The 27,420-nt window shown below is 69.0% G+C and overlaps 2 protein-coding genes across 8 annotated transcripts in view; both read left to right on the top strand.

The window, feature by feature from the left end:
* Nucleotides 1-3,329, top strand: part of LOC149121046 (uncharacterized) — a 44,460-nt gene extending 41,131 nt beyond the window's left edge. The window contains exon 4 of the mRNA XM_089319095.1: nt 2,956-3,329. Coding sequence (XP_089175221.1) covers nt 2,956-3,143 — 188 coding nt within the window. The 3' untranslated portion in view covers nt 3,144-3,329. The remainder of the gene's footprint in view (nt 1-2,955) is intronic.
* A 17,110-nt stretch (nt 3,330-20,439) lies between these two features.
* The window catches only part of CBFA2T3 (CBFA2/RUNX1 partner transcriptional co-repressor 3), a 54,382-nt gene continuing 47,401 nt past the window's right edge, over nt 20,440-27,420 (top strand). For 2 of the 7 annotated variants that reach the window (XM_089320565.1, XM_089320559.1), the window contains exon 1: nt 20,443-21,091. In XM_089320565.1, the coding sequence (XP_089176691.1) occupies nt 21,004-21,091 (88 nt within the window). In that variant the 5' untranslated portion in view covers nt 20,443-21,003. Of the gene's footprint in view, nt 21,092-27,420 lie in introns of all 7 variants that reach the window. The other 5 variants (XM_089320561.1, XM_089320560.1, XM_089320562.1 and 2 more) reach the window with 5 other exon arrangements.

The following is a 27,420-nucleotide window of genomic DNA, read 5'->3' as shown; positions in this document are numbered from 1 at the left end:
CCTTTCCTGACCGAGCCCCTCCTCCGGGCGTTTGGGCGAGAGTGACGGACAGGGACTGAAGTCCTGGGGAGCTGCTCCAGGCCCAGCCCCCACCTGCTGCTGGCACACGTTCTTCCAGCCGCGGGCAACCACGCTCCATCAACAAAGGAACGCAAAGCCCAGCGCAGCCGCACGCCGACACACATGTGGCAGCCACAGGGCCCTGGGCAGGGCGTGCGGGGAGGCCTGAGCCGGTGGGGCCGGAGGTCAGCCTGGGAGACGAGCATCGCAGGAGCAGCCACAGGGCCACCGTGCATGGCGTGGCCCAGCCCTCGGCTCCCTCGGGCCCCAGCACCCGGGTGCACTCAGACACCGGGCAGGCGGGGTGGGACTGCGTCCCAGGCCGCTCATCCCGAGCGCTCTCGCCTACTGTTGTCGCTTTTGAGTTTACTTGAAAGACAGAGAGAATCTTCCATCTGCTGGTTCACTCCCCAAATGCCAGGCGCTCCACCTGGGTCTCCCACGTGGGTGCAGGGCCCGCGCGCTTGCAGCATCTCCAGCAGGCTCCCAGGGTGCACGTGAGCAGGAAGCGGCGTCTGGGAGTGCAGCCAGGACTCCATCTCGGGCTCTCTGAAGTGGGCCGTAGCCACTGCACCAAATACCCGTGACTCCCACGGCTTTGGGAAAGCTGAAAACCCAAACCCAAACCTGCAGCTCACAAACCCTCCTCGCCTCAGGCGCAGGGCAAAACGCAAGGCGGAGTGAACCAGCGGATAGAAGCCCTTTCTCCCTCTCTCTCCCTCTCTGTCACTCTGGGCCGGCGCTGTGCTGCAGCCGGATGAAGCCCCAGCCTGCGGCGCCCGCGGCCCACACGGGCGCCGGTTCGAGTCCCGGCAGCCTGAGCTTGAGTCCAGCTCCCTCTTCTGGACATGCAGGGGGACCCGGGACCCAGGGGCGTGCCAGGCCTCACCCTGCCCAGCCTCTGCTGCCCACAGTCCCCGCAGGACCTGAGATGCCCCAGAGAGAAGCCTGGCCCCCGGGCAAAACCAAGGTCCTGCTCCACTGCCAGAGCCCGCCCCCCTTCCCGCCCTCCTGCCCTCCTGGCCGCGAGCCGAGGTGTGGCCTCCTCGCCCAGTGGACGGCACTGTGGGGTCAGTTCAGCTGGGCCAGCTGCTGTGGCACATGGGCTCTGAGCAGACGGGAGGAGCCGCGGGGCCTCCCCTGGGCCCCAGGTCCAGGCTGCACCAGCCTGAGTTTGAGGGACAGAAAGCGGGGCTGCCATGGGCTCCGGGCAGGGCAGACGAGAGCACGGGCTACACCCACATCTGCCTCCCAACTCCTGACACCGAGTGTCACCCCCAAATACACTCAGCTCCCACACACCAGTGAGAGGTGGGGAAAGCCCCCCTGCCCGGCGGGCACCCCGGCAGCCTGTGCAGGTGCCGCCCACACCCCCCCCCCCCCACCGGCACCGCTACAGGGACTCGGACTGCCAGGGGCTGGGCAGGCAGCAGGCACCAGGAGCTCCGTGCTGCTCCAGAGACCCGTGCGACGCCAGGGGCCATCGGCACACCCCAGGCAGCCCCACGCTCCCACCTTCCCTGCCTGCACCTGCCACAGGCCTCCTGAGGTGAGGAGGTTGAGGGGTGAGGAAGGAACCCCTCCTTCCCGCACTGAACGAGCTCAGGTTCCTACCTGTGGCCCGGGGGGAGCGGACGGGGCATCTCACTGCTGCCCAGCTCTGTGGCTGGGTGAGCGCCTGCTGGCCAGCACGCCTCGGCCAGGGCGGGCTTCCCCAGCTGCAGACTTGTCGGCAGAGGTGCAGGGAACCCCGCTGGGGACAGGCAGAGCAAGGTGCCTCGGTGCCCCCGACAGGAGCCACAGGGGGAGCAGGGACCCAGCTCCCGGGCTCTAGCGCTGGGTCCCTGGCACCCAAGGGGGAGCCCAGGGTTGTTCCCAGCTCCCTGCTTCAGCCTGGCCTGGTCCTGGCCGCTGTAGGCACCTGGGGAATGAACCCATGGAAAGGGGCTCCTTTACTGTCTCCAAACAACTCAATAAAATGTTTGATTAAAAGGGTAGGGCTGGTGTTCGGCCTGCGTGCTGTTGGGAGGGCGGGGTAAAGTCCTGCTGCTGCCACCCACCCCTGCTTCCAGCCGACAGACGCCTGGCAGGCAGAGGTGACGGCTCAGGCTTGCAAGACCCAGCTGGAGTTCCGGGCTCTTGGCTTGAGCCTGGCCCAGCTCTGGCTGCTGCAGCCATGTGGGGAGCAAACCAGTGGGTGGGAGACCTCTCTGCCTGTGTCTGACGGTCTCCCTGCCTTTCAGAAACCAAAGAAAGCCAGATGAACATTCTTTTTAAGATTTATTTTATTTATTTGAGAGAGAGAGAGAGAGGTCTTCCATCTGCCGGTTTACTCCCCAGATGGCCACAACGGCCAGAGCTGACCCGATTCAAAGCCAGGAGCTTCTTCCGGGTCTCCCACGTGGGTGCAGGGGCCCAAGGACTTGGGCCATCCTCTGCTGCTTTCCCAGCGGCATTAGCAGGGAGCTGGATGGGAAGTGGAGCAGCTGGGACTGAACCCGAAATCCCAGCGGGCCCTGTCTTTATGGTTCTCTTTACCTGGTGGCCGCAGGGTCTGTCTGGGGACTGATGACAGTCACAGAACGCCCCATGCTGCCCGCCATGTGGACCACCTGGGACGTCTTTGTCCTGGGCCAGGCCATCCAGTCCCCTACCCCTCCTCAAGCTTGCTAGGCCTTCAGAAGAAAGGGGTGGGGGGTTGGGGAGACCACCATCCTCTTAAGCCCTGCCCTTGGCTGAGGTGAGCCCTGCACGGGACCTGAGGCTGGGGGTGCAGCGCTCAGCCCGGCCTGCGGGGTGGGGGGCTGGGGAGGTGGGGCCTGGAGACCCAGTTACTGCCACCCGCTGCCCGTCTCGGGGAGCTCCCTCCTAGCATCCTTTGTCCTCCCCACTCAGCCCCCAGAGGCCAGGACCAGCACTGTGGCTGCAGCCAGAGTCCGGCTGCTCTGTGTCCAGTCCAGCTCCCTGCTAATGCACCTGGGAAAGCAGCGGAAGACAGCTCCTGCACCCACGCGGGGGACCTAGAAGAAACTCCTGGCTTCAGCCTGGCCCAGCCCTGGCCATCGTGGCCGCTGGGGGAGTGAGCCAGCAGATGGAAGATCTCAGTCAGTCTCTCTCTCCCTCTCTCCCTCTCTCTGGAACTCTGCCTTTCAAATAAATAAATCTTAAAAAGCAAATCCCGAGGCAGTGCCTCCTCTTGTAGACATGGGGCTTCCCAGCTGTGCACCAGGACCTGCCTGCGGGGACACACCTGCCCAGCTCCTGCCCTGGAAGGGGAGGGCCCCACCAGCACCCCCCCAGCCCTGTCCCTGCAGGCAGCGGGCAGCGGCATCGCCTGGGTCCAGGGCCGGCCGAGCTCTCTGGTGTGGAGGGCGATCTCTGGCCAGGGCACCCCGGCCTGGCCCCTGAGCCCGTTCTCTGCCATCAGCCGTGCTCCCCTGCCTGGCACAGCCTGGCCTGCAGGTTCGACCTTGACACAGAAGCATGCCAGGGACACGACCCTGTGGTCCCTGCTCTGCCTGATAACACACCGGCTGCTGCTCCCCGGGCCCCAGCGCACCCACTCCCCGCACCGGGAGAGACTCGGGCCCTGTCCGCGATCTCGCCGCACGCGTGGCTCACGCACCCTCGTGGGAATTCAGCTGGCGGCCCACGCAGGGGGCTGAGTGTGAGCCACACACAGGAGAACCCCAGTGAAGCTGACCGGGGGTCTCGGGAGGAGGCGGCAGCGGCCCCAGGGGCTCTCAGCGGCAGCTGGAAATGAGAACCCGCAGTCAAAGGAAGCTGCTTCTACCACGTGGACTGGCGGGGGCTGGGGCCGGGTCTGGCTTCGGGGGAAACCAGCGGGAGCGGGAAGTCGGTCCCGGCGACCGGAGCCCTCGCTGCAGCCCACGGGGCTACCCCCGGCTGGGGGCCAGCCTGGGCTCCGCCCTCGCGATCTCCCACCTCCTAGCGCCTCACCATGCGGGTGAGGGTGTGGGGGCCATGGATGCTCCCCTGCGGAGCGCACAGCCATCTGGGCAGCAGGGGATGGCGGACAGACACGCACACGCGGGAGTCACGTGACCTCGGGGTGTGCACACACGTGAACAGATACTTCCTGTGCGCCCCCAGCCAGCCTCCGGGAGGACCCAGGAGAGAGCACCGCCCGGCTCAGAGGGGGGACCTGGCTTTGCCGAGTCGCGGCCCCGCATGCACAGCTGTGCCTGCTTAACGCTAAACGCTGTGCTGGCGAGAGGAGCGTCCTCTCTGGCCCTCCGTGCCCCGGTCCGAGCCGGCAGTGACCTCGCGTGTTATCTGGGGACACACAGGCCCTCCTCTGCGTGGTGTCCCGCCTCTCCAGCCAGCCCTGGTGTCCCTGAAGTCTAGCGCCACCTGCTCTGGGCCGGCTGCCCCTCTGCCAGGCCGGACCCTCTATCCCCCAGCCTGCACTTGGCAAACAGCTGCGGCTCAGCCTCGCCAGGCCGTGTCCAGGCAGGGCCCCGCGCCCCAGGAGCCGCCGCACTCCCCCACCCCCACCCCCACCCCGCCGACCTGCCACGGACAGGTGCCTGGGGAGGGGCAGCCCCGGCCCCCGTCCTCCCGCCTGGCCCCCCGTGCACATGAACGTGCCGCCGCGTGAGCGCCTGGGAGAGGCCCAGGGGCACCGAGCTCCTTGGACGACTGCCTGGAGGCCCCAGCCTTGGCCCCGAGGCTTGGGTTTAATGGGATGTGACCTCGGCCGCTTCGTGGAGTCTCCCAGAGCGCTCCACAGGGGTGTCTTGGGAGGGGCTTGCTGCCCAGCAGGAGCACAGCGGGCCCCTGGGGACCGAGGGGTGGGGCCAGCAGGAGGTGCTCCCCCCACCACGGCAGGCTCCCCACGCCCCGGCCGATCCGCAGCAGTCTCTCTCTGCCCAGAAGCCCCACCGGCCCCCGTGTCCTCCCCACGTCCGCCTCCAGCCTCGGCTCCAGCCACGCGGACCTCTGGAGGACCCGGAGCCACAGCGGCCACCTGTCACGCTGCTCCTGATGCCCGCAGGTCCCTGGGGAGCCTCAGCGCACGTGAGCACGGGGCGGCCCCGGGAGCTGAGTGGACTGCAGGGAGGCGGCGTGGTGTCCGCCAGCTCGGGAGGCCGGGCCACCACCCCTACGGTCCCTCAGAGTCGCACCCTATGCAGCGGGTGGGTCCACGCCAACACCCTCAGGACCGTCCCTCCCACCCAGAGCCAGCCCAGCCCCTAAGCCCTGCGACAGCCAGGACGGAGCCAGGAACTCCATGGGGCACCTGCATGGGTGGCGGGGACCTGGGCACCTGGGCCACCACCTGCTGCCCCCAAGGGTGCGCGTTTGCAGGGAGCTGGAATCAGGAGCAGAGCTGAGGTTTGAACCCAGGCCCTCGTGTGGGACGGGGGCGCCCTGGGTGCTCTCTTCACCGCTGCAACCCAACCAACGCCTGCCCCGTGAGCCGGTTTTACAGCTGTGCTGCCGACGGCCACTTGAGACCCGGAAGCCTGCCCTGGGACGGCCACCTGAGACCCGGAAGCCCGGCCTGGGATGGTCACCTGAGACCCGGAAGCCCGGCCTAGGACGGCCACCTGAGACCCGGAAGCCCGCCCTGGGACAGCCACCTGAGACCCGGAAGCCCGGCCTGGGACGGCCACCTGAGACCCGGAAGCCCGGCCTGGGACGGCCACCTGAGACCCGGAAGCCCGCCCTGGGACGGCCGCCTGAGACCCGGAAGCCCGCCCTGGGACGGCCGCCTGAGACCCGGAAGCCCGGCCTGGGACGGCCGCCTGAGACCCGGAAGCCCGGCCTGGGACAGAGGTGCCGCGGCCCCTCCCGCTGAGCAGCGGGGGCGGGGGCGGTGCTCTCAGGGAAAGCCGCGCACCCCTCCCTGGGGAGACCCAGCCGCGGTCGGCTTCCACCAAAGAGCCCAGGCGGGGGCTCCAGTGCCTCCTCCCCGCTGTCCACGGCCGTGCCCGCTCCCCTGGCGGCCCCCCTTGGTCAGGCCCTGCCCTTCCAGCAGTCCCCATCTCTACCCAGCGGCTGGGGCCGCCTCGTGAGTGGGCACCAGGCCCGCTGCCCTTAAGGGCCCGACGTCCCACAGCCTGGGGGCCGGGGTACATGCGTCCACTCCCCAGCCTGCAGGTGGAGCTCCGGGGGGCTGGCTCCCCACGGCTGCCCCGCGTCCCCACCTGCAAAGCTGCGGCAGGCTCCTGCTCCGCCGGCTGCGCCCTCTCCCCCGGTGCCCGCTGGGCTCAGCTCACACACGGCTCCTACGGTCAGGGCTGCTCCTGGGCGCATGAGGCCCAGGTGAGGGATGTCGGGAGGGGCGTGGGTGTCGATGCCACGTGCCGGGAGCAGGTGCACCTGCCCTTGCGTCCTCCCTGGGGAGAAGGCCCTGGCCTCTGCGGCCCTGTGCCAGGAGCTCCTCCCCTTCCCTGCTCATCTCTGTCCACCTCCCCACTCCTGGCCCAGCCCAAGCCCGGGTCCCCGAGGGGCCTTCTCCTCCACTCAGTCACACGTCCTGGACGCAACCAAACCCCAGCGATCTTCAGCACCCTGTGGCGGGAGCAGGCACTGGCACGGGCATGTGGCCAGGGGAGGCCTCGCAGAGGTGAGGGAGGAGCGGGCAGGCAGCTGGGGGACGTGGGAGGGAGGGCAAGGAGCTTGCCCCGTGGCCCCAAGAGCAAAGCAGCACACACAAGGCCCAGGGCGGGGAGCCTTGGGGTCAGTGCGGCAGTGGTGTGGACGGGCCCTGGCCTGTGCCCAGAGACAGGAGTGGGAGCCTAGCACACACAGGCCCGGACAGGGCGAGGCCTGCCTGAGGCTGTGCTCGGAGACCCCCACCACAGGGCCCAGCCCACCCCGGATCTGGGCCGGTCCCCCCGCCTGCATGCCAAGCCACACTGCAGACCAGAGTCCACCGGCAGGGAGGATTTGGGGAAGTGCCGGGACTCCACGTTTTCCGTGGCGGTTCTCTGCCTGAAGCCGATTAAGGAGGCCTCTGCGTTGGCTCCATCTGCAGTGGGGCGGCCGGGATTGAGCACGGGGCTTTATCTCGCCAGCCCAGGCTGCCCGGCCCTTATCAGCCGCCGGCTGCCGCAGCTGCACCCGGCCCAGCCCCGCCTCCCTCCGCCTGCTTTGTAATCAGAAGAGAAGTTGCTGCCTTGATATTTCCATTTTTATCTCTTTTATTTGCTTCATCCTCGTGTCTTTCAGGGAAGATTTCCTTGCCACAAGGCAAAGCTGGACGTTGCCCACGTCTCTGCGGCTGCAGGAAGGGGGAGAGGGCTGGGGCCTGGGTCTCCCCCACCCCCACCCTGCCTCTCTGCCTCCCTGCCTCCACCTGCCCCCACTTCGCCCTTCCCAGCCCCCTGCCCCGACCAACGACCAATGTCCAGCTGCCTCTCTGCCCCCAAGTTCAGCCAGTGCCTGGCCCACAAGCCCTTGCGGCGGCGGCAGGTGCCGCGAGGACACAGGCCGGCGCTGCGCCCGGTGGGGCCCGGGCCTCGCTCTTATCTTCCCTTCGCAGGCGAGGGAGCTGAGATTCCCAGGGGTTATCAGTCCTCCCCGCCTGGCGGAAGGGAGGCTGTAGAGCGGCCAGCGGCCAGCGGGCGGCCAGCCCTCGGGATGGCCTGTGTGGCCGCCTGGCTTGGTCCTGCTGCGTTTGCTCCCCTCGCCTCTGGTCTGTGAGCTGGGGTGGCGATGCTGTTGCCCTGACTATGACAATTAAACAGCGCGTTCTGGATCCTTGCTCCCTGGCTTTAAACATATATATATATATATGGTAGAGCAACAGACACACAGAGCTTCCACCCGCTGGTTCATTCCCTAAATGGCATCAACAGCCTGGAGTGGGCCGCACGAGGCCCGGAGCCAGGTGCTCCCTCCGGGTCTCGCATGTGGGTGCAGGGACCCAGGCGCTTGGGCCACCACCTGCTGCCCCCAGGGCAGTGGCGGGCAGGGGGCTCAGAATGAGAGCAGCAGGACTCGGACCAGCGCTCTGATCGCCGGTGCTGCCCTTGCAAACAGTGCTCAGCCCGAGAGCCCGCCCCGAGAGCCCGCCCCGGCTTCCCGGTTCAGAACTCCCGATTCCCCGGCAGCGGGTGGTTGGTGGCCCCTGAGAGCCGCCCAGAACCCGCAAATGTGACCTCACGTGGAAAGCGGGGTTTGATTAACGCAGGGTCCGAGGTCCGGAGGTCGGATGACAGCGTCCTCAGGGGGAGACGGCCGTGTGGGGATACAGGCAGGGCCGGGGCGATGGACGCCCGGGGCCACCACGAGCTGCAAGAGGCAGCAGAGGGCGCCGGCCCGGCTGGCCCGGGGTTTCAGGCCATGGCCTGCTGCTCGTCCAGGGGCCCCTCGCTGTGGCATTGAGTCTTGGCAGCACCAGGCACCCCACCTGCCTGCGCAGGGAGTGGGGCCCAGCCACTCTGAGCAAGCCAGGAGCCCTCCCCCACCACCGGCACTCGGCGAGGGCTTGTGGAATCAACCCAGGGCCAGGCCCCCCGCAAAGCAGCCAGGTGACACAGGACAGCCCCTGTGCCACCGGAGAGAGTGTTCACCCCACTGTGCAGGTCACAGAGCGAGGGCCGACAGCTGGAGACCTGGGCTGGGCTCCGCCTGCAGTGCTGCCATCCCACACGGGCGCCAGTTCCAGTCCCTGCTGCTCCGCTTTGATCCAGCTCTGCTATGGCTGGGAAGCAGTGGAGGATGGCCCGGGCCCTCGGGCCCCTGCACCCCACAGGGGACCCAGAAGAAGCTCCTGGCTCTTGGCCTCAGCCTGACACAGCCTTGACCACGGGGGCCATCGGGGAGTGAACCAGGTCTCTCTGTGTGACTCTGACTTCCAAATAAATCTTCATAAAAAGAAAAAAGAAGACCAGGGCAGCCAGGACAGGGCAGGGCCACTGGGCCGTCCCCTCTGCCGCCGGCCCAGCACGGCGGCAGCAGCCATGAAGCCCGAGGCCCACAGGCCCAGCGTGACCAGCCTCCTCCTCCAGGGAGCCCTCCACGCGCAGCTGTGAAGGCGGGGTCACCTTCAGCCCCACCCCATCACACGTGCTTGCTTCTCTGGGGCCCCCCAGGTCATCCCCTCCCCCACCCCCCACCCGGGACGGGAGCAGAGGCTGGGCGAGGGCCTGCCCCACCTGCCAGCTCCACCTGTGTAGCAAAGCCTAACCCATCCAGAGGCTCGGGTCCTCCTGCGACACTGCCCCTGCCCGAGGAGCCCTAGCCTCTACCTGCCTGTCTGGAGGGTGCCAGCCCCCCCAAATCGAGCACCCGGCCTGACCGGGCAGCCCCTCTCCTGCCCGGATACTGTGCACAGCGGGGCCGGGCTCCCGGGTGGGCTGAGGCCCCTCCCCCGCCCCTGCACCCCTGGCGCCCTCCCAGTTTAGGGCTCGGGGACCAGCCCCTAGCTCTGGCCCAGTACCGTGGGGACCAGTAGGCGCCAGGCCCACCTCCTCTGCCCCAGTGCCCCCCTCCCCTGGCCTCCGGGGTCACAGAACCATTTCTGCTGCCCGAACCCCACTGCGTGTGGGAGCTGTGCCTCTGCCGTGGTCCAGGCTGGGACGTGGGACGAGGAAGGCCGAGAGCCCAGGAACGCAGCAGGGACAGCGTCCATGCAGCCGCTTTCTAGGGCGCCAGCCGAACGGGGGCTCCTCAGCCCTGGGATCAAAGCCACCCCGGCTGCCCACCCAGCCAGGGGCCTCGGTGTGACCCCCACATAACCCGGAGAGGCCGCATGCACTGGCACAGCTGGCAACCCGGCGTGGCCAGGGCATAGCAGGCAGTGGCCACAGAAGCTCCTGGGAGAGCAGGCGCCAGACCTCGGGGACGTCCACTCCCCGTGGGTCTCCGCAGCCGTGCACTGCACAGAGCCACCGCAGCCTCCAGAGAGGCCATCAGAGACCCCCGGAGACACAGCGGCTGCAAGTGCCCGGGACACCCTTGCCCTCCCTGTGGACACCACTGCTGGACACTGGACATCCCTGCTGCAGGACACCTGCGTGAATCCCGCCCACCCCGTGCGGGGGGCCAGTAATCGCCCCAGGCGCGTCAGGGGTCCCCACCATGCCACCCTCATGGCGGGCGTGGCTCTGTGGCCACAAGAACGAGCGAACCACGACACGCACAACCATGAGCAGAGCCGTCCACCGGGTGAGTCAGGCAGTTGCAGGCGTGGGCCTGGGGGCGGGGGGTGCTGCTGAGGACAGAGTGATGGACGGGCAGATGGGCGGGCCCGGGAGCTGTGCTCACCCCGGGAGCATTTCCTTGGCTGGGAATTCCAGCGCCGGGCACAGACGCCGAGCTGAACCACAGGCCCCGCCTTGCGAGCAGGCTCTGGGCGCCTGTCTGGTAGCCCTGGCCACGCTGCCCCCTCCTGCTCACATCACATCCGCCCGGGCGACTTTCTGTTCTCCACGAAGGGGGTTGACAGCCAGGGTGATGGTGGGGAGGGGACAGCAGGCAGGCTGGACAGAGGCCCCGGGAGCCGGCCGTGGGGATTGCGGGGCAGGCCTGGCCTGCTCAGGGCACACGACGACGCGGGTCTCAGCCGGGCGCTTCCACAACCCCAGGTGGGCGCTGACCTGCGACCGCCCCAGGTGCCGGCTTCCACCCCCAGGGACACACTGGGACAAGTGAGAGCCGGCCACCGAGCTGCCCTGCCAGCCAGCTGGTGCCAGATGCCGGTGGACGGGGGGCAGCTGCCCATCTGCCTCCTCTCCCAGGTGGCGCGTGTTTCGCAGCCAAGGCTTCGCAGCTGCGGTACACGGGGCTGGGCCAGCGCAGCTGCTGCCTCGGAGAGGCAATGGCTCCCTCTCCCAGGGCGGCTTGGCCAGCCAGACCCTGGGCTCTGCTCCTGTCTGGCCTCGGGGAGAGCCCTCTGGAAACAGCGCTGACCACAGCCGCCAGGATGCTGCTGTCCTGGGCTCCCCAAGCCCCTTGCTGGTGCCCCCAAAACTCTGGGCCCAACCTTGTCTGTCTCCGTGTTGCCACTCATGCCCACTCCCACCTCCCAGGCGACTGCCCCCTGCCTGCCCTGGTCCTGCCCCCCCACCTGCCCTGGTCCTGTCCCCCACCCTCCCTGCCCTGGTCCTGCCCCCCCACCTGCCCTGGTCCTGCCCACCCTGCCCTGGCCCTGCCCCCCCGCACCCCCCCCCCCCGCACACCCACCTCTGGCTGCGCTGTCTCTTGCTGAAGCCCTTCCCCCCTCAGCCTGGCTGGCCTCCCGCTCCGGCCACACCCCCCACACCTCCTTTGGCCCTGCACTGGAGCACACGGGCCTTAACCCCGAGGCCAGGCTGCCAGGGCCCCGCACCTCCTGCCTGGGCCACTGCCTCCGCCCTTCACTCTCAGCCCCCGTGTCACAGACTTGGCTACCACGCTCTGGGCCTGCCCGTGTCCCCGTGCCAGCCGCCGGCCAGTCCCTGCAGGAGCTGCAGTCGGGAGCACACGGGAGCGGGCAGCCACACGTGGCCGAGACCGTGGAGCTGGAACCCCCGGCGGGGCCTGTGGCCGGCCTCGCACCGTGTGACCCAAGGGCACGGACACCAGGATGTCCATGTGTCCTGACGTGGCCTGGGGAGACGTGTGTACCCAGGAGCTACAGCACAGCCGCATGGGGTCGGGGGAGGGTCAGGTCCCGGTCACCGGGGGAGGAAGCCACTGGGCAGGCCCTGGACCCGGAGGCAGCTTTGTCCACACTGGCAGGTGCGTGGCTGGAGTGACGCCCAGAGCAGGGCAGTGGCCGAGGCAGGAGGTCCAGTGCCGGCACAACCAGGGCCCGCTCGGCCTGTGTCTGGGGCTGCACAGGGCGGCAGTGTTGTGGTACTGGGGAGGTGACCATGGCCAGCAGCCGCACCACAACTCCATGCGGGGAGCAGCTGCCCCCAGGGCACAGCGTGGACGTGTGCGCGTGTCCCCCATGCGGGAAGCAACTAGAACCAGCTCCAGTGAGGATCTGCACACACAGGCCTGCAAGGCCAGCTGTGAGGTACGGACAGGGCTCTGTCCAGGGACAGGCGCACGGATGGATGGGGGTCAGTACCAGCCCCGTCACCTCTGCACACACAGGGTCAGTGCTGTTCCCGTCACCTCTGCACACACAGGGTCAGTGCTATCCCCGTCGCCCCCTCTGCACACACAGGGTCAGTGCCGGCCCCGTCGCCCCCTCTGCACACACAGGGTCAGTGCTGTCCCCGTCGCCCCCTCTGCACACACAGGGTCAGTGCCAGCCCCGTCACCTCTGCACACACAGGGTCAGTGCCAGCCCCGTCACCTCTGCACACACAGGGTCAGTGCTGTCCCCGTCGCCCCCTCTGCACACACAGGGTCAGTGCCGGCCCCGTCACCTCTGCACACACAGGGTCAGTGCCGGCCCTGTCGCCTCTGCACACACAGGGTCAGTGCTATTCCCGTCGCCCCCTCTGCACACACAGGGTCAGTGCCGGCCCCGTCGCCCCCCTCTGCACACACAGGGTCAGTGCTGTTCCATCACTCCATCTGCACACACAGGGTCAGTGCCGGCCCCGTCGCCTCTGCACACCTGGGGGTCAGTGCCGTCCCCATCACCTCTGCACACACAGGGTCAGTGCCGGCCCCATCACCTCTGCACACACAGGGTCAGTGCCGGCCCCATCACCTCTGCACACACAGGGTCAGTGCCGGCCCCATCACCTCTGCACACACAGGGTCAGTGCCGGCCCCATCACCTCTGCACACACAGGGTCAGTGCCGGCCCCATCACCTCTGCACACACAGGGTCAGTGCCGGCCCCATCACCTCCTCTGCACACAGAGGGTCAGTGCCGGCCCCGTCACCTCTGCACACACAGGGTCAGTGCCGGCCCTGTCGCCTCTGCACACAGAGGGTCAGTGCCGGCCCCATCACCTCCTCTGCACACCTGGGGGTCAGTGCCGGCCCCACCTGCTGCCTTCACCTCTGTAGAGACCCCAGAGCTGCTGTGGCATGACACAGACGGAGCTCCACCACAGCCAGGACGAGTGCACTCCTTTGGTCCCAATCCTGTGCTTGAGCAACGTCTGAGGAGGGGGGAGGGGCCGTGAGGGAGGTCACGGGAGGTCAGTGCAAAGGCCCTGGGTGGCCCTGCCCCCTCACTGGGCAGCTGTCTGGCCCTGCTCAGAGCAGTTCCCCCCGAGGCCAGGCTCAGAGGAGGAGCTCCTGGCAAAGGGGCCCAGCTGGACCTGGGGTGCTGCCTGCCAGCTGCGGGTGAGGCCCTGTGGTCGCGGCTCCAAGGCCCACCGCACACCTGCACCCATCCGTCGGCCAACAGCCGGGCCCTGCTCCGTGGTTCTGGGTTCAGTTAGACTTGGGGCTGCTGGGAGCCCATACAGAGTGCAGGTGTGGCGGCGGGAACGGGCACAGCAGGCGGAGGGGTGGGGCCGGGGTTCTCGCTGGGGGCAGGGGCTGTGCCCGGAAGGCCAGCGCGGGAGGGCAGGGCCTCTCTCTGCACCCCGGGGCCAGCCGGGTCGGAAGCGTCTGGTAGAGGCGCCGGGTGCTGCCACCCCTAGGTCTGGCCGTGATAACCACCGGCCAGCCAGGCTGGGCCAGGCAGATAAATGCGGACAGAGGCAAGCCCCGGCCAGACGGCAGGGCCGCGGCGGACGCTCCCGCCAGCAACCGCCTCTGCCACTTAATCATGTCACAGACAGGAAAGCCCCACCTCAGCCCGGTGTCTCCAGGGCCACCTCGGGGCCAGCCGGGGGAAGTTCCCGGGAACCGAGATAATCTGCGGACGGGGCCAAGTCCAGGCTGCCGCTGCGAGGGACCCTGCAGGGACCAGGAGCCCAGGCTGTGTGCAGGGGGACATGGCCGAGCCCGGGCTGTGTGCAGGGGGACGTGGCCGAGCCCGGGCTCTGTGCAGGGGGACGTGGCCGAGCCCGGGCTCTGTGAGGGGGACGTGGCCGAGCCCGGGCTCTGTGCAGGGGGACGTGGCCGAGCCCGGGCTCTGTGAGGGGGACGTGGCCGAGCCCGGGCTCTGTGCGGGGGGGCTGCCGCTGCGAGGGACCCTGCAGGGACCAGGAGCCTAGGAGGTTGAAACTACACTGGCTGTGGGTTCAGGAAGAGGCCAAGGTCGCCGGCAGTGAGCACAGCCCTGCTGGGGCACTCGGCACACACAGCAGGGGCAGTTTCTTCCTTCCAGACGTCCTGCGGCGCCTGCGGTGATGCGACTCTGAGGCCCAGGTTCCAGCAGGACCTGCTGCCCTGCCCGGCCCTGCGCCACCCCAGAGCCCGCTTTTCCGGGTGGGACAGTCTGTCTGGAAAGACCCTGCCCACGCGTGATCAGACGTGCAGTGCACAGTCCCGTGTGGCTTCCCGGGCTGCGCACAGTGGGCTTTGGTCCGTCCGGCCAGCGGGTGCACAGCCCACGCTGTCGAGTGCAGGTCCTCACACACCCGACTGAGACGCCAGTGACCAAGGCCTCGTGTCCTGCGTGGAGGGAGGACCCGCTGTGCAGTGGCTTTGAGCGGGTCACTGTCCCCAGCCCTCTTGAAAGTGGGGAGGGCCTGGCCTGCCGGAGCCGCGGGCTCCCGCCTCCCCCTGGAGTGGGACACTCCCCAGGTCCACGGGGTGCCACGAGGGCAGGCCACGGGCCAGGCCACTCACCATGCCGGGGACTTGTTCTTCCCGTACTGGAGCCCGGGGAAAGGGCACAACGCACGGACAGGGCTGCTGGGGCTCGCAGACCGGCCTGCCCAGCCCAGCCCAGGGACCAGCCTCTAGCAGCTGCCTCGCCGGAGGACAGAGGTGGGAACATGGGCCCCGGGGCGGCCTGGGGCACCTATCACAGGGCGGGGGGGGCGGGCAGGATGGTGGACAAGCCAGAGCCACGCCCCCTCCCCTGTGCTTGCTGCCTGGCCTGGGGGAGCCCCGTTCTATTTCACACACGAGAGGTGCAGTTGTTCCGCCCCCGTCTCTGATGGTTTACGCTAGTGGCCACAGATGCTTTCCACTGTCACGGGCGCAGGGTCAGCAGCCCTCCTGTCTCTGCCTGGGCTCCCAGAGACCACCATCCAGACCCCCGCAGGGGGGCGCTGTGGTGGAAGACACAGCACCGCGCACGCCTGGTCACTCCACGGCTAGTGCTCGTGGCCGGAGCCGTCCGGTGGCGGGGCTGCCCACCAGCCATGGGGAACGGCCACAGGCAGGGGCCTGGGCAGCTCTTTGGCCTCTGAGTCCTTCAGCAGTGCTGCCCAGGGTTGGGTGCTCCCGGCACGTCCCCCCTCCAGTTCTGAGCCCCACAGTTCCCGGGCCCCGCCAAGGTGTCTCCACAGTGCCCGTGCAGTGGCTGTGCCACTGCGTCCTGGAGACCAGAGCCCAGGGAACCTGTGAGAGGTCAGTCCCGGGACACCCGGCGGTCCTGGGCTCCGTCCTCCGGGGCTGACCGCTGCTTTGTGCGCTCGGGGCTGACTCGCTGAGCGCGCTCTCTGCCAAGCCCTGTCCCGGGCTCTGGGGGTGCAGCAGGGACGGCGATATCAAACCCAGCCAGCGGCTCCTGTCCAAGCCCTGCGGGCGTCGCCGGAGGACACGGGTGTCCCAGCACAAACCGGGGGCAACGCAGCGCCCCGGCCTGAGAGGAGAGGAGAGGAGCCCTGCCACGGCGCCGAGTGAGTGGCGTGTCCGCGCCGGCTCCGCACAGCAGGATTCCAGCCCCAGACTGCGGCAGAGCCACAGAGCCAAGATGCCGCGCGGCTGCCGGGGTCGGGGGAGGAGAGAGGGGGCGGGCAGCGAGCGGCCATGTGTGGTGCTGCCCGGGCACGCCCACTGGACGCCCACCGCCCAGGGCGACCCTGGGGTCTGCTGTGAACTCTGGGACATTACGAAGCGTCCACACAGTTCCTGGACTGTCACAGAAGAGCTGTGCGGGGCCGTGGGAGTCTCGCCGCACGCCCAGACTGCTGGGAAAGCAGCGTGGGCTTGCCAGTGAGAGAGCCGGGCCTGCCGTCGGGTGACAGCTGCTCTTCAAGAAAACGCAGGGGTGGGCAGGGAAGGCGGCCCCGGAAGCCAGAGCCCTGCGAGTGACCCTCGGGATTGAGCAGGTGGACAGAGGGAGACGGGCACGGCAGGCGAGACAGCAGCTGGGCACGAGCCCGGGCTGCCCACCCCCGGCACCTGCATGGAGGAGCACACAGCAGAGTGTGAGGCGGGAGTGGGCGAGGACGGAGGCCCCCTCACGGGGAATCCGCCCCTCCCAACGCAGAGAGACCCAGGGCTGAGTCACTGCAGCTTTCCTGAGGTCCAGGGGTCCCAAAGCACCCACCCCCCAGACCCAACCTCCAGGTCAGAAGGGAAGAACGCTATGGAGAGGAGCACAGGGCCTAGGGGACGCCCACAGCAGGAGGGCAGGGGGCGACGGGGGGGGGGGCGCGGGGGAGGGGGCTCAGGGGGAGGGGACTGATGGGGAGGGGGCCCAGGGGGAGGGGAGACCAAGGGGAGGGGTGGCTCAGGGGAAGGGGAGCCCAAGGGGAGGAGCAGCCCGGGGAGGGTGAACCCAGGGGGAGGGTGAGCCCAGAGGGAGGGTGCCCAGAGGGAGGGGACTCAGGGAGAGGGGAGCCCAAGGGGAGGGGGCAGCCTTGGGGTCCGTGAGTCGGGCCATCAGAGCTGTCCAGGCCGGGTGGCACCGCCTGGAGGGGCTGCAGCCGCAGTTTCAGTTCTGAGCAGGACGTCTCGAGCTGCGGAGAGAAATCCGAGCACGGTGACCAGTGGGGGCTCTGCGGGGAGGAGGTGACCAGCCCGGTGCGGTCAGCACAGCGCACCTCGGAGCTGAGAGGCGCCAGCCGAGAAGCCCAAGCCAGACCCTCCCCGGCCCACAGAGAACGCCCTGAACTTGCGTTTGTCCAAAAAGACGTTGATAAAAAGTTGATTTTTAAAAAAGGGATAAAAATAAAAACTGAAATTTGTTCTTGTTGGATACAGGTCGGCTTCTCTCCCAGGCCAACGGAGACCACGCACGGTGGCACGGAGTCACGCACTGAGACCACGCACGGTGGCACGGAGTCACGCACTGAGACCGCGCACAGTGGCACGGAGTCACGCACTGAGACCACGCACGGTGGCCGGAGTCACGCACTGAGACCACGCACGGTGGCACGGAGTCACACACTGAGACCACGCACGGTGGCACGGAGTCACGCACTGAGACCACGCACGGTGGCCGTCACCCGGAGCAGCAGCCACGCTCACGCGGAGGCCAGGGTGGCTCAGCTCTCGCAGCCGCTTGGGGGCCGGCACCTGGGCAACTGGACAAAGCAAGGCAGGGCAGGCGGCCCGCGTAGCTCCCCCGCTCTCCAGTGTTCTCTGTGCCTGGATGTCCTTGTGCCCTGGGCCGGGGTGGGTTTCTGAGCCCCCAGCCCCTCCAGGTGGGCGGAGGGGGCGCTGCCCCTGCCGTCCGGAGGTGGGGGCCCCGTGCCCGCCCCCGACTGCCCCGCTTGCCAGGTGCCGGTTGTTGGCTTCCCCGGGCACAGTCAGTGCCGCCTGATGGGAAAGCGCGCCGGACCCTGGGCTCTGGGGTAGAACATTCCCGAACATCCTGGACTGTGAGGGGGAGGCCGGGCCAGACCCCTCCCCTCTTAGCCCGCTCAGTCTCAAGTCTCCTGCGCTGTAGGAGCTGTGTTTATGCACCTAAACGGGGGCGGGGGGCCGATGGCTGAAGACCCCAGAGAAACGGCCAGAACTGTGGCTCCTCCCCACCTCAGGCTCTGGGCTGGGCCTCGGACTCCCAGGAGCCAGGCGCACGCACAGCACCCAGACGGGCGGGGGCCGCCGACCTCGGCACCTGCAGCTGGGCCCCAGGCCCGGTGTGAAACCCCAGGGCTGACTCAGAGAGAAACCGGCTCCGCCCTCCACCCCCACCGGGGGCTCCGCACAGGGAAAGTGGCCTCTCGAGGGGCTTTCCCCCTCCACAGCCGGCAGCACCTGGGCCCCGCGGCCCCCCGGGTGCCGGGTCACGCAGAGGTTGGACTCTCCTCGGGGAGCCTCAGTTTCCTGTGCTGCAGAATGGGCACAGAAGCCCAGACTCAACGCTGCACAGGGCTGCTGATGAGCAAGACGGAGGGCCTGGGTCCCCGAGCCCAGCCCCCGCACACCGGCTCCACAGGGGTGTCAAGGCCTGTCTTGTCAGAGCCAGACACCGAGCAGATTCGCCACAGTCGTGGGAAGCCCCCGGCAAGCCCCTGCCTGCCGCTTGCCCCCGCGCTGTCAGGGATTCAGTCCGGCGGCCTTGGTCCCGCTGGCCGAGGCTGCTCCCATGGGCTTCTCTGCTCCATGCCCGCCATTGCCGTGCACAGCCAGTGGGCTGAGAGGCCCCCACCTCCCTGACAAAGGCCTCGTTGGTGCCCAGGGCAGGGGGCTGGACGTGGCGGGCATCTACCTCTGCTGTGCCAGCCTCACCCACACCTGGACGCCTGGGGCGGGTGCCCCCGCCCCCGCCGGCAGGACCAGAGGCACAGGCGGGAGTCTGGCTTGCTCTCAGCAGCACGAGCCGCGGCCCAGGCCCCTGCTGCCCTGGGGCTTGCATCCTCCCTGGCCTTCTGACCGCGGGCCCGGGGGTCAGACCCAGACGTCCATCACCCCATCACTCACTCACCGCCCAGGCATCTACCCACCCATCTGTCATCCAGCCAGCCACTCCTCCCTCCACCCAGCTACCCAGTCACCCACCCTCCTATGCACCCACGCATCCACTCACCCACCCAACCCATCCATCCATGTTCCCACCAAACCATTCTCCTACCCATCTGTCATCCAGCCAGCCACTCCCCCCACCTATCCACTCATCTACTCTTCCACCCATGCACCCACCCATCCACCCACCCACCCACCAGTCACCCATCCACCCGCTCACGCGTCCGTCTATCCACACACCCACCCAGCAGTACAGGAGGGATGGGGCGCTCCTCCTGACAAGGAGAGGAGGCAACACAAGCCCTCCTCCCAGAGGGCCCCACCCAGTGCCACTGCCCCCGGCCCCTCCCCAGCTCTCCCTCCCTTCCCTAAAGCTGGAGGGGGCAAGCCTTGCCCAGGACCTTCCTGCCTGAACCAGCACCCCCACTGCCCGGGGCCCGTCTCCTGGGGGTTATTGCTGAGCCGTGCTCCCCTGGTTCCCGGGGGGAGGGGGAGCTGGGGCTCTCCGGAGCTCTCCTGTGGGAAGGGAGAGAGGTGGGGAAGGAACAGCATGAAGGAGGGAGGGAGGAGGGCACAGCATCCAGGCCTCCTCCCAGCCTCCTCCGCCTCCTGCCCCCTGCAGCCACTTCCCCCAGCTCCTTATCTCCCAGCTCCGCCCAGCAGCCCCGCCCAGCTCACAAAGCCACAGCCAACGGCTGCTTCCCCACCGGCACCAACTGCCCGGCCTGGGGGAGTGGGGAGCAGATGAGCACCCCACCCCTCTCAGAGCCCAGGCGGGCAAGACAAGACCAGGAGCTCAGGGCCCCTCGCGGAAGTGGAAGTGTCCCAAGCTGGGGGTGGGGAGCAGGTGCAGCCTGACCCGGAACAGCTGTCCGCTGCTTCTCGCTCCACCAGCCCCACCCAGGGTCCTGTCCAGCTGCCTTCAGGGCTGCGGAGGGAGGCCCTGCCTCCAGAAGACCCCTCCTGTCTCCCAGCCTCCACCCCAGGGCTTGCAGAGGGAAGTAGCCATCCCCACTGCGTGGCTGTGTGGCTGCGTGGCTGCACGGATGCATGACCGGCCCTGCCCCACAGCTGCCTTCGCTCTGGAAGCCTCCAGGAGCTGGGACCACTGGGCGCTGGCTGGAGGGGGGCCCTGGGAGCCTGGGATGGGAGCGCCCACGGGGCGTCAGGGGCCAGCCTCTCTCCCTAAACCCCGGAGCCTGGCCCCAGTGTCCCGGAAGCCCCCTGCAAGGCCTGCGCCCACGGCCTCGCCCCCTCCCAGTGTGGGTCCTCTCTCCACCTGTGACCAGTCTGACTCACCCCTCGGGGCATCCAGCAGAGGAGGGACTCCAGGACACCCCCAGGGTCTGAGAAAGCCAAGGGGACTTCTGTGGTCTCAGACTGGCAGGGGCAGCCCCACCCGTCTTCCCTACAAAACCCCCAGGCAGCTGGGCAGAGCGGCCGCGCTGGCCACCCGAGGCGTGCACCACGCAGGGGCAGCAGCATCGCGCAGGTTGCCAGTGGCTCAGCAGACAGAGGCAGTGTCCTGGCCGCGCCCGGGGGCCCCGGGAACCAGCAAGCAGGGAAGTCCCTCTGGGCCCTGGGCAGGGGGACGCGGTTCCCAGCGGCCCCCAGAGCTCGGGCCCAGGACCATCAGCTGAACGGGGCGGGGGCGCTGGGGAAAGCCTGGCCTGAGAGAGGGAGGAGCCCCCAAGCCACCAGGCTGGAGGAAGGGCCACGCCCAGGTGGGGAGCCGGGCAGGCGGGGCAGGCTGGGGAGTGCTGGGCCGGAGTGGACGCTGCCCCCAGTGACGCCCACCTGCCCACGGGGTCAAGGAAGCGGCCTGCGAGCCGCGCCGTCCGGCCGGGCAGCTGGGCCGGGCAGGAGGAAGCTGTTGGAAAGGCACCGAGTGGCGGTGGGGGAAGCGGGGCCGGGCAGGGCCCCAGATGGTTCCTGTCGGGGAAGTGGCGGGTGCAGCTGCAGCCCCTGGCCCCGCCGCATTATCACGGCGACACAGCTGGCTGCCTCGCCCCTGCAGGCGCAGGGGCACTTCCCCAGCCCGCCCCCATCACATGAGCCCCTGCCGCTGCCCGCCCCTTCCCAGGGGCCAGCTGCCCAGGACCCCAGGCAGCAGCCTCAGAAGGGCCCGGAGCCTCTGGGGGCTCTCAGCACCCGGCCAGCCCTGCCCCTCCTCTCCCCCTCCGCGCTCTCCCGGGAGCAGCCTGTCCTGGGCTGGCCCTGGGCCCCCACACTGGCCCCTGGCCGGAGCCGCCTCACAGCTCCAGGATCAGAACAGGGCCAGAACAGCCCTGCTCCGGCTCCGGCTCCAGCTCCATGTCCCGGGCATCATGTCTGCCTGAGAGCAGGCTCCTGGCGTCCACTGGCTGCGCGGAGCACCCCGGCTCCGGGACGGGAGGCCCAGGTAAGCGGCCGGGAGGGGCGGGCTGCAGGGGCAGCACAGCAGGTGGCGGGAACGTGGCATCTCCAGGCTGCCACCTGCCCGGCTCTGCCTCAGGGCCTCCCTGGGGGACCGTCCCCCTCAGCCAGGGCAGATGGCCCGGTGAGGCCGGCAGGTGCCAGGCGGGCATCCCAACCCCACCCGGAGACAGACGCTGAGAGCCTGGAGGAGGCGGCGATGCCCTCCCAGTGGGGCTGTGGCTGGGAGGGGGGCGAGCGTGGGGCACTGCCCTCCTCCTGGGAGGCTCCAGGGCGAGGCTTCAAGACAGGGTGGACGGGGACGCTGAGGTTGGAGGACGGCCCCCGAGGGGTTGGTGCCCGCGGCCCTGACCCAGGCCCCAGTCTACAGCGGGACCCTGCCAGGACAGCAGGTGGGGGCCACAGGAACCCTGGATCTCAGCCTGCCCGTGGGCTGCAGGCTCGGGGGCCCAGCAGGCTGCCGCCTACCCTGACTCTGCCAAGCCCATGCAACCCCATGACCTCATGAGGCCTCATCCCGGGACGCCAGGGACCTCAGGGCTGCCCTGCCCACAGCCCTGCAGCCACACTGCAGGCTCCCACAGCCCCCAGGGCTCCCAGCCCAGTGCCCAGTCATGCAGGGCCCAGCTGTGCCCGGCTCTCGCCAGCACCAGGGCCCAGGGCACTGCTGCCAGCTCCACATGGGGGCCATATTCCAGGCCACTCCCTCTGTGGCTGGCCTGAGGCCAGCCCCAGCCACGTCCACACCAACCTCTCCATCCTGGGGTCAGCATCCCCATGCCCTTGGGCGTCAGCTTCCTCGTTGCCCACGTGTGCAGCCGGCAGCCACGTCCTGCTTGGGGCTGGCTACGGAAGCCTCAGACCAGGGGCGCTGTGGACTGGGCCGAGCGTGCGTGGTCGTCTGGGGCGGGGCGGCCAAGGTCTGGGTGGGCTGCGGACATAGCTTGTCCCCAGCCCAGCGGCATCGGTGGTGGTGCAGCGGGTGCTCCGCTGCAGGATGAGCCTGGGCTACGTCCAGGGTTTGGGGTTCAGGGAGTCCCTCCTGCAGGACACACCGCCCTGTCCAGGGCGCCCCAGGACCGAGGGCCGGCCCAGGCCACACAGAGGCGCGGTTGGGGGCTCTGCATTGGGGGCCCTGCAATACCCGAAATTACCACTGGGGGCAGCACCTGCAGGGCCCTGCTGGAGGGCTGAGGGTGGCTGCAGGGCCCAGGGCAGAGCCCTGGACGGCTCAGCCCTGCCACCCTGGAGCCCTGGGACCTCAGGCCTGAGGGCTGGGGGAAGGAGGGGTGTTTAGAGCCTGGGTCAGAGCTGTGGGGAGGGGGCGGGGAAGGCGGCCAGTGCGTCTGGGGTCTGGGAGAGGGGTGCCCTCGGCTGCGAGCCGTCTGGCACCCGGACGGCCCTCGGTGCTCCCTCGCTGTCCCCGCTGGACGCCGAGGGCCTGGTCCCTGGCAGTGCCATCGGTAGAGCACGAGGAACACGTGCGGCAGGCCGCGTTTGCGGGCTGATTAGGCGTCTGCTGTGTGTGCTGGGGGCTGTGCAGGCTCGGCTGCACGAGGGGCTGAGGGCCAGAGCAGGCCTAGGGTGGGACAGGGAGCAGCCCAGTCAGGCTGAGGGGTGGGGTCCCGGGCCAGACTGGCGTGTGTGCAGTGAGCGCCCGCCCAGAGGAGCCCCAGCCTGGCTGTCGGGCCAGGAGGAGTCGGGGGGTCTGAGGAATTCACAGGACCTGAGGACCCTGCGGGATCCGAACCCTGGCTGCAGATGGGGGTGGTGGAGGGAGGGGCCTCAGAGGGGCCGTGTCCTCCCAGCGACCCCCTGAGCAGCTCCAGGCTCTGAGCGGGGCTGCAGGGGCGGCTCTGGCCCTGGTCCTGCTGGACTGTGCGCTCCTCCTGCCCCCCCCAGGACCCCTTCCCCAGCAGGAAGATGACCCTAGCCTAGGAATGGTGCACAGAGTGCAATCTAGGCCAGCTTCCTGGAGGAAGTGGTCCCACAGGGTCTCACTGGAGTCAGTCAGGGCCTTCTTGAGGCCAAGAGAACTTTCACTTCTTCCTGGTGTGGATGGAGAAGTTGTCTGTGCCGGGCGAGGACATCCAGGCCCAGGCTTCCTCTGGGACACGTCCACCCCAGCAGGGCCACGGCTGGGCAGCTGGGGTGGGAGGGGGCCACCGCGGCCAGGCCATGCACCTCCTCCCCCCCACTGCCCCCAGGCCATGCACCTCCCCCCCACTGCCCCCAGGCCATGCACCCCCCCACTACCCCCAGGCCATGCACCTACTCCCCCACTGCCCCCAGGCCATGCACCTGCTCCCCCCCACTGCCCCCAGGCCATGCACCTCCCCACTACCCCCAGGCCATGCACCTACTCCCCCCCACTGCCCCCAGGCCACGCACCTCCTCCCCCCCACTACCCCCAGGCCATGCACCCCCCCACTACCCCCAGGCCATGCACCTACTCCCCCCCACTGCCCCCAGGCCATGCACCCCCCACTGCACCCAGGCCATGCACCTCCTCCCCCCCACTACCCCCAGGCCATGCACCTCCCCTCCCCACTGCCCCCAGGCCATGCACCTGCTCCCCCACTTCCCCCAGGCCATGCACCTCCTCCCCCCACTGCCCCCAGGCCATGCACCCCCCACTGCCCCCAGGCCATGCACCTCCTCCCCCCCCACTGCCCCCAGGCCATGCACCCCCCACTGCACCCAGGCCATGCACTTCCTCCCCCCCACTGCCCCCAGGCCATGCACCCCCCACTGCACCCAGGCCATGCACTTCCTCCCCCCCACTGCCCCCAGGCCATGCACCCCCCACTGCACCCAGGCCATGCACCTCCTCCCCCCCACTACCCCCAGGCCATGCACCTCCCCTCCCCACTGCCCCCAGGCCATGCACCTGCTCCCCCACTTCCCCCAGGCCATGCACCCCTCCCCCCACTGCCCCCAGGCCATGCACCCCCCCACTGCCCCCAGGCCATGCACCTCCTCCCCCCCCACTGCCCCCAGGCCATGCACCCCCCCACTGCACCCAGGCCATGCACTTCCTCCCCCCCACTACCCCCAGGCCATGCACCTCCCCCCCACTGCCCCCAGGCCATGCACCTCCCCCCCCACTGCCCCCAGGCCATGCACCTCCCCCCCACACTACCCCCAGGCCATGCACCTCCTCCTCAACTACCCCCAGGCCATGCACCCCCTCCCCCCCACTAACCCCAGGCCATGCACCTCCTCCCCCCCACTGCCCCCAGGCCATGCACCTCCCCCCACTGCCCCCAGGCCATGCACCCCCCACTGCCCCCAGGCCATGCACCTCCCCCCACTGCCCCCAGGCCATGCACCTCCCCCCCCACTACCCCCAGGCCATGCACCTCCCCCCCCACTACCCCCAGGCCATGCACCTCCCCCCACTACCCCCAGGCCATGCACCTCCTCCCCCCCACTGCCCCCAGGCCATGCACTCCCTCCCCCACTGCCCCCAGGTCTCTGTATGACTGTCCTGCTCTGTTCTCGGGGAGCCCCTCCTCCCCTCCCCCACGTCTCCCCCAGAACCCCTGTCCAGTGCATGTCTCTCCTGCCTTTATTGCCCGCCTCACAAAGCTGACATTTCCCACAACCAAGTGTCTGAGTCGCAGGCTCCAGGTTGGGGGGGGGTCTCGGCACTAGAAGCGGAGACCGTGTACCAGGTCCCTGGGACCCCACACCCGACAGCCGCGTGGCGAGACTGGGGGTGCTGGAGTGGTTCCCGGCACCTCGGCTGCCACAGCAGGTCCGAGCAGGAGCCGAGGCCCGGCCCACAGTGGCAGGGCCAGCCCAGGGGGCCAGAACACACAGCAGGGAGCCCCAGCAGGGCTGTTGGGGGTGTCCAAGCCCTGGGGACACACGTGGGTCTGCTGCTCTGAGGCTGGTCACTGTGACCCTGAAAGCCCCCACCGGTCTGGGCCTCTCGGACGGGGAGGGGCAGGGCCTGGGTCAGGGGATGGCCTAAGGCCTGGTGGACAGGTGTGAGCCGGCAAGTCCAGCAGTGTGTGGAGGGCAGTGGGGCGTTCCCAGGACGTGGGACGGGGTGGGGCCCAGAGGGGCTGGGCTGGGCACCAGGGAAGCAGCCAGGGGTCTGGACCCCGGTGCTTTCAGCGCACCTGGGCGGTGGTGACCGCAGGGACAGCCAGGGACAAGTGCCGCCAGCTCCAGAGGCTGGCGCCCCGTCTGCTGCCACCCTCTGCAGCCGTGTCCCCCACGGAGGGCAGTCGACGCCCTGGGTGTGCGGAACGGGCCACAGGGCTGGGAAGCAAGGCTGCACTCTGAGGAGCCCCCCCCCCATGCAGCTGAGCCCCTGAGAACCCACTGGGAGACCCCGGGCTGGTGCTGCTGCACAGTGGACCGAGCCTGGCCTGACACCCAGCTGATGCCGGGAACATCGCAGGGTGAGGCCGCCGCCCGGGCTGAGGCGGAACAGGGCTGGACGCTGAGGGACTCCCAAGGGTGGAGTGGGCGGGGTCCCCACACCCCTGCCACGGAGGAGACCGCAAGAAGGGTCAGTAGGGTGAACCCAAGACTGATGGGAGCCAGGCTTGCCCAGAGAGGCCTGGCCAGTGTCCTGGGGTCCTGGCCATGGGCCAGGTCTGCCCACTGCCTGGCATGGCCACAAATGGGGGCCTGCGCTTAGGTCTGGGACAGTGGGGTGCAGCCCCCCGCTGAGGCCCACCTGGATGGTGCCTCCCGCCACCTCACCCTCCCCAGAGGCAGAGAGGGCCCCCAGGCTCCCTGAGCCTCCTCTTCCCTCCCAGTCTGAGTGTCTGGGAAGCCCCGAATTCACAGGACCTGCGGGGGGCCTTCGCTTGCTGCCCTAGCTGCCTGTGTCCCACCTGGCCTGTCCATCAGAGACCGCCAAGACCTGCCAACCCTGCCCCCTCACAGTTTGGGGGTGGCCTCCACCCACATTCTGTGTGTCCCCCAAACTCCACCTCCAGGTCCTAAGCAAGTGACGGCCACTCCCTGGCCCGGGGTCGAGGCCACAGCTCGGAGGGCACAGGCAGGAGACACAAGCACCAGTCCCACTGTGGACCCAGGGGCTTCGCCCTCCCCAGGCAGCCCCCCCCCTCCCCTCGGCCAGGAGCCCCATGGTGGGCTTTCCTCCCCTGCACGGTAGGGGCCATTCCCCCCCCCCCGACCCGGGGCTCCCGCAGGGGGCTGCTGCCTGCCCGGAGCAGACGGCACAGCTGGGCCGAGGCAGATGGGGTGCGCTTCCTGTGGGAAACTGAAACTGCCAGGTGCTTCCCTCTCTGCTCTCCGGGGTCCGGTGCAGCTGGGACAGGCGGTGCACTCCCGCCGCCCTCCGTGCCGTCCCCAGCCCCTTGTGGGCAGCTGCGCTGGGAAGCAGCCTGGCCTCTGGCCAGAGTGAGCCCTGCCCAGCAGGGGTGCCCCGGAGCTCTGCCTCCTCGAGGGACCCTGGGCTCCTGGGGCTGGGGGGTCCCAAGCACGGGAGGGTCAAGGTCTGGGCACAGACCAGGAGCTGCATAGACTGGTGGAACACAGGTGAGCTGAGCACATTGCTGAGCCAGGACGCGTGTGAGCTGGGCCCCCGGGAGCTCTGTGGGTTTCAAGCTAAAATCTCCTATAAAATGGCCCTGACCCTTGGGGTCTGGCATGGAATGTGGCCACTCTCCCTCAGTGGGTGCTGGGGGCCAAGCGATGACTTCAAGCTACAGCCCAGCCTGGCAGGGGTCACAGGTGTGTGTGACTCAGGGTCACGGGGGCAGGCGAGATGCCCAGGTGTGCACAGGTGTGCGTGAGCCCAGTCAGCCGGGCAGCACAGGGCAGGGAGCCGAGGAGGTAGGCTCAGAAGTGGGAGGGACACCTCCTGCCGCCCTGGTTCGGAGGCTCCGGGCGGGGTGGGGGTGGGGACTTCCCCCTCCCGGCCAGGAGGACTTCCCCATCCTAGCCCACGACGCCCAAGGCCTCTGACTACTGGGGCTTCTTCCCCAGCCCACGCCCTGGAGCACTTCTCAGGCAGCTCTGCCCCCAAGAAGCCCCAGTGCCCACCTGCGTCCCCTCTGAGGCCCCAGCGCCCACCTGCGTCCCCTCTGCCCCCAAGAGGCCCCAGTACCCACCTGTGTCCCCTCTGTCCCCTGGGAAGCCCAGCACCCACCTGTGTCCCCTCTGCCCCCAAGAGGCCCCAGCACCCACCTGCGTCCCCTCTGCCCCCAAGAGGCCCCAGCACCCACCTGCGTCCCCTCTGCCCCCAAGAGGCCCCAGCACCCACCTGCGTCCCCTCTGCCCCCAAGAGGCCCCAGTACCCACCTGCGTCCCCTCTGTCCCCTGGGA

Source organism: Oryctolagus cuniculus, chromosome 18, assembly GCF_051225735.1.
Source record: "Oryctolagus cuniculus isolate XC-2025 breed Fujian yellow rabbit chromosome 18, ASM5122573v1, whole genome shotgun sequence".
Lineage (NCBI taxonomy): Eukaryota > Metazoa > Chordata > Mammalia > Lagomorpha > Leporidae > Oryctolagus > Oryctolagus cuniculus.
This window is presented reverse-complemented; position numbering and strand designations above follow the sequence as displayed.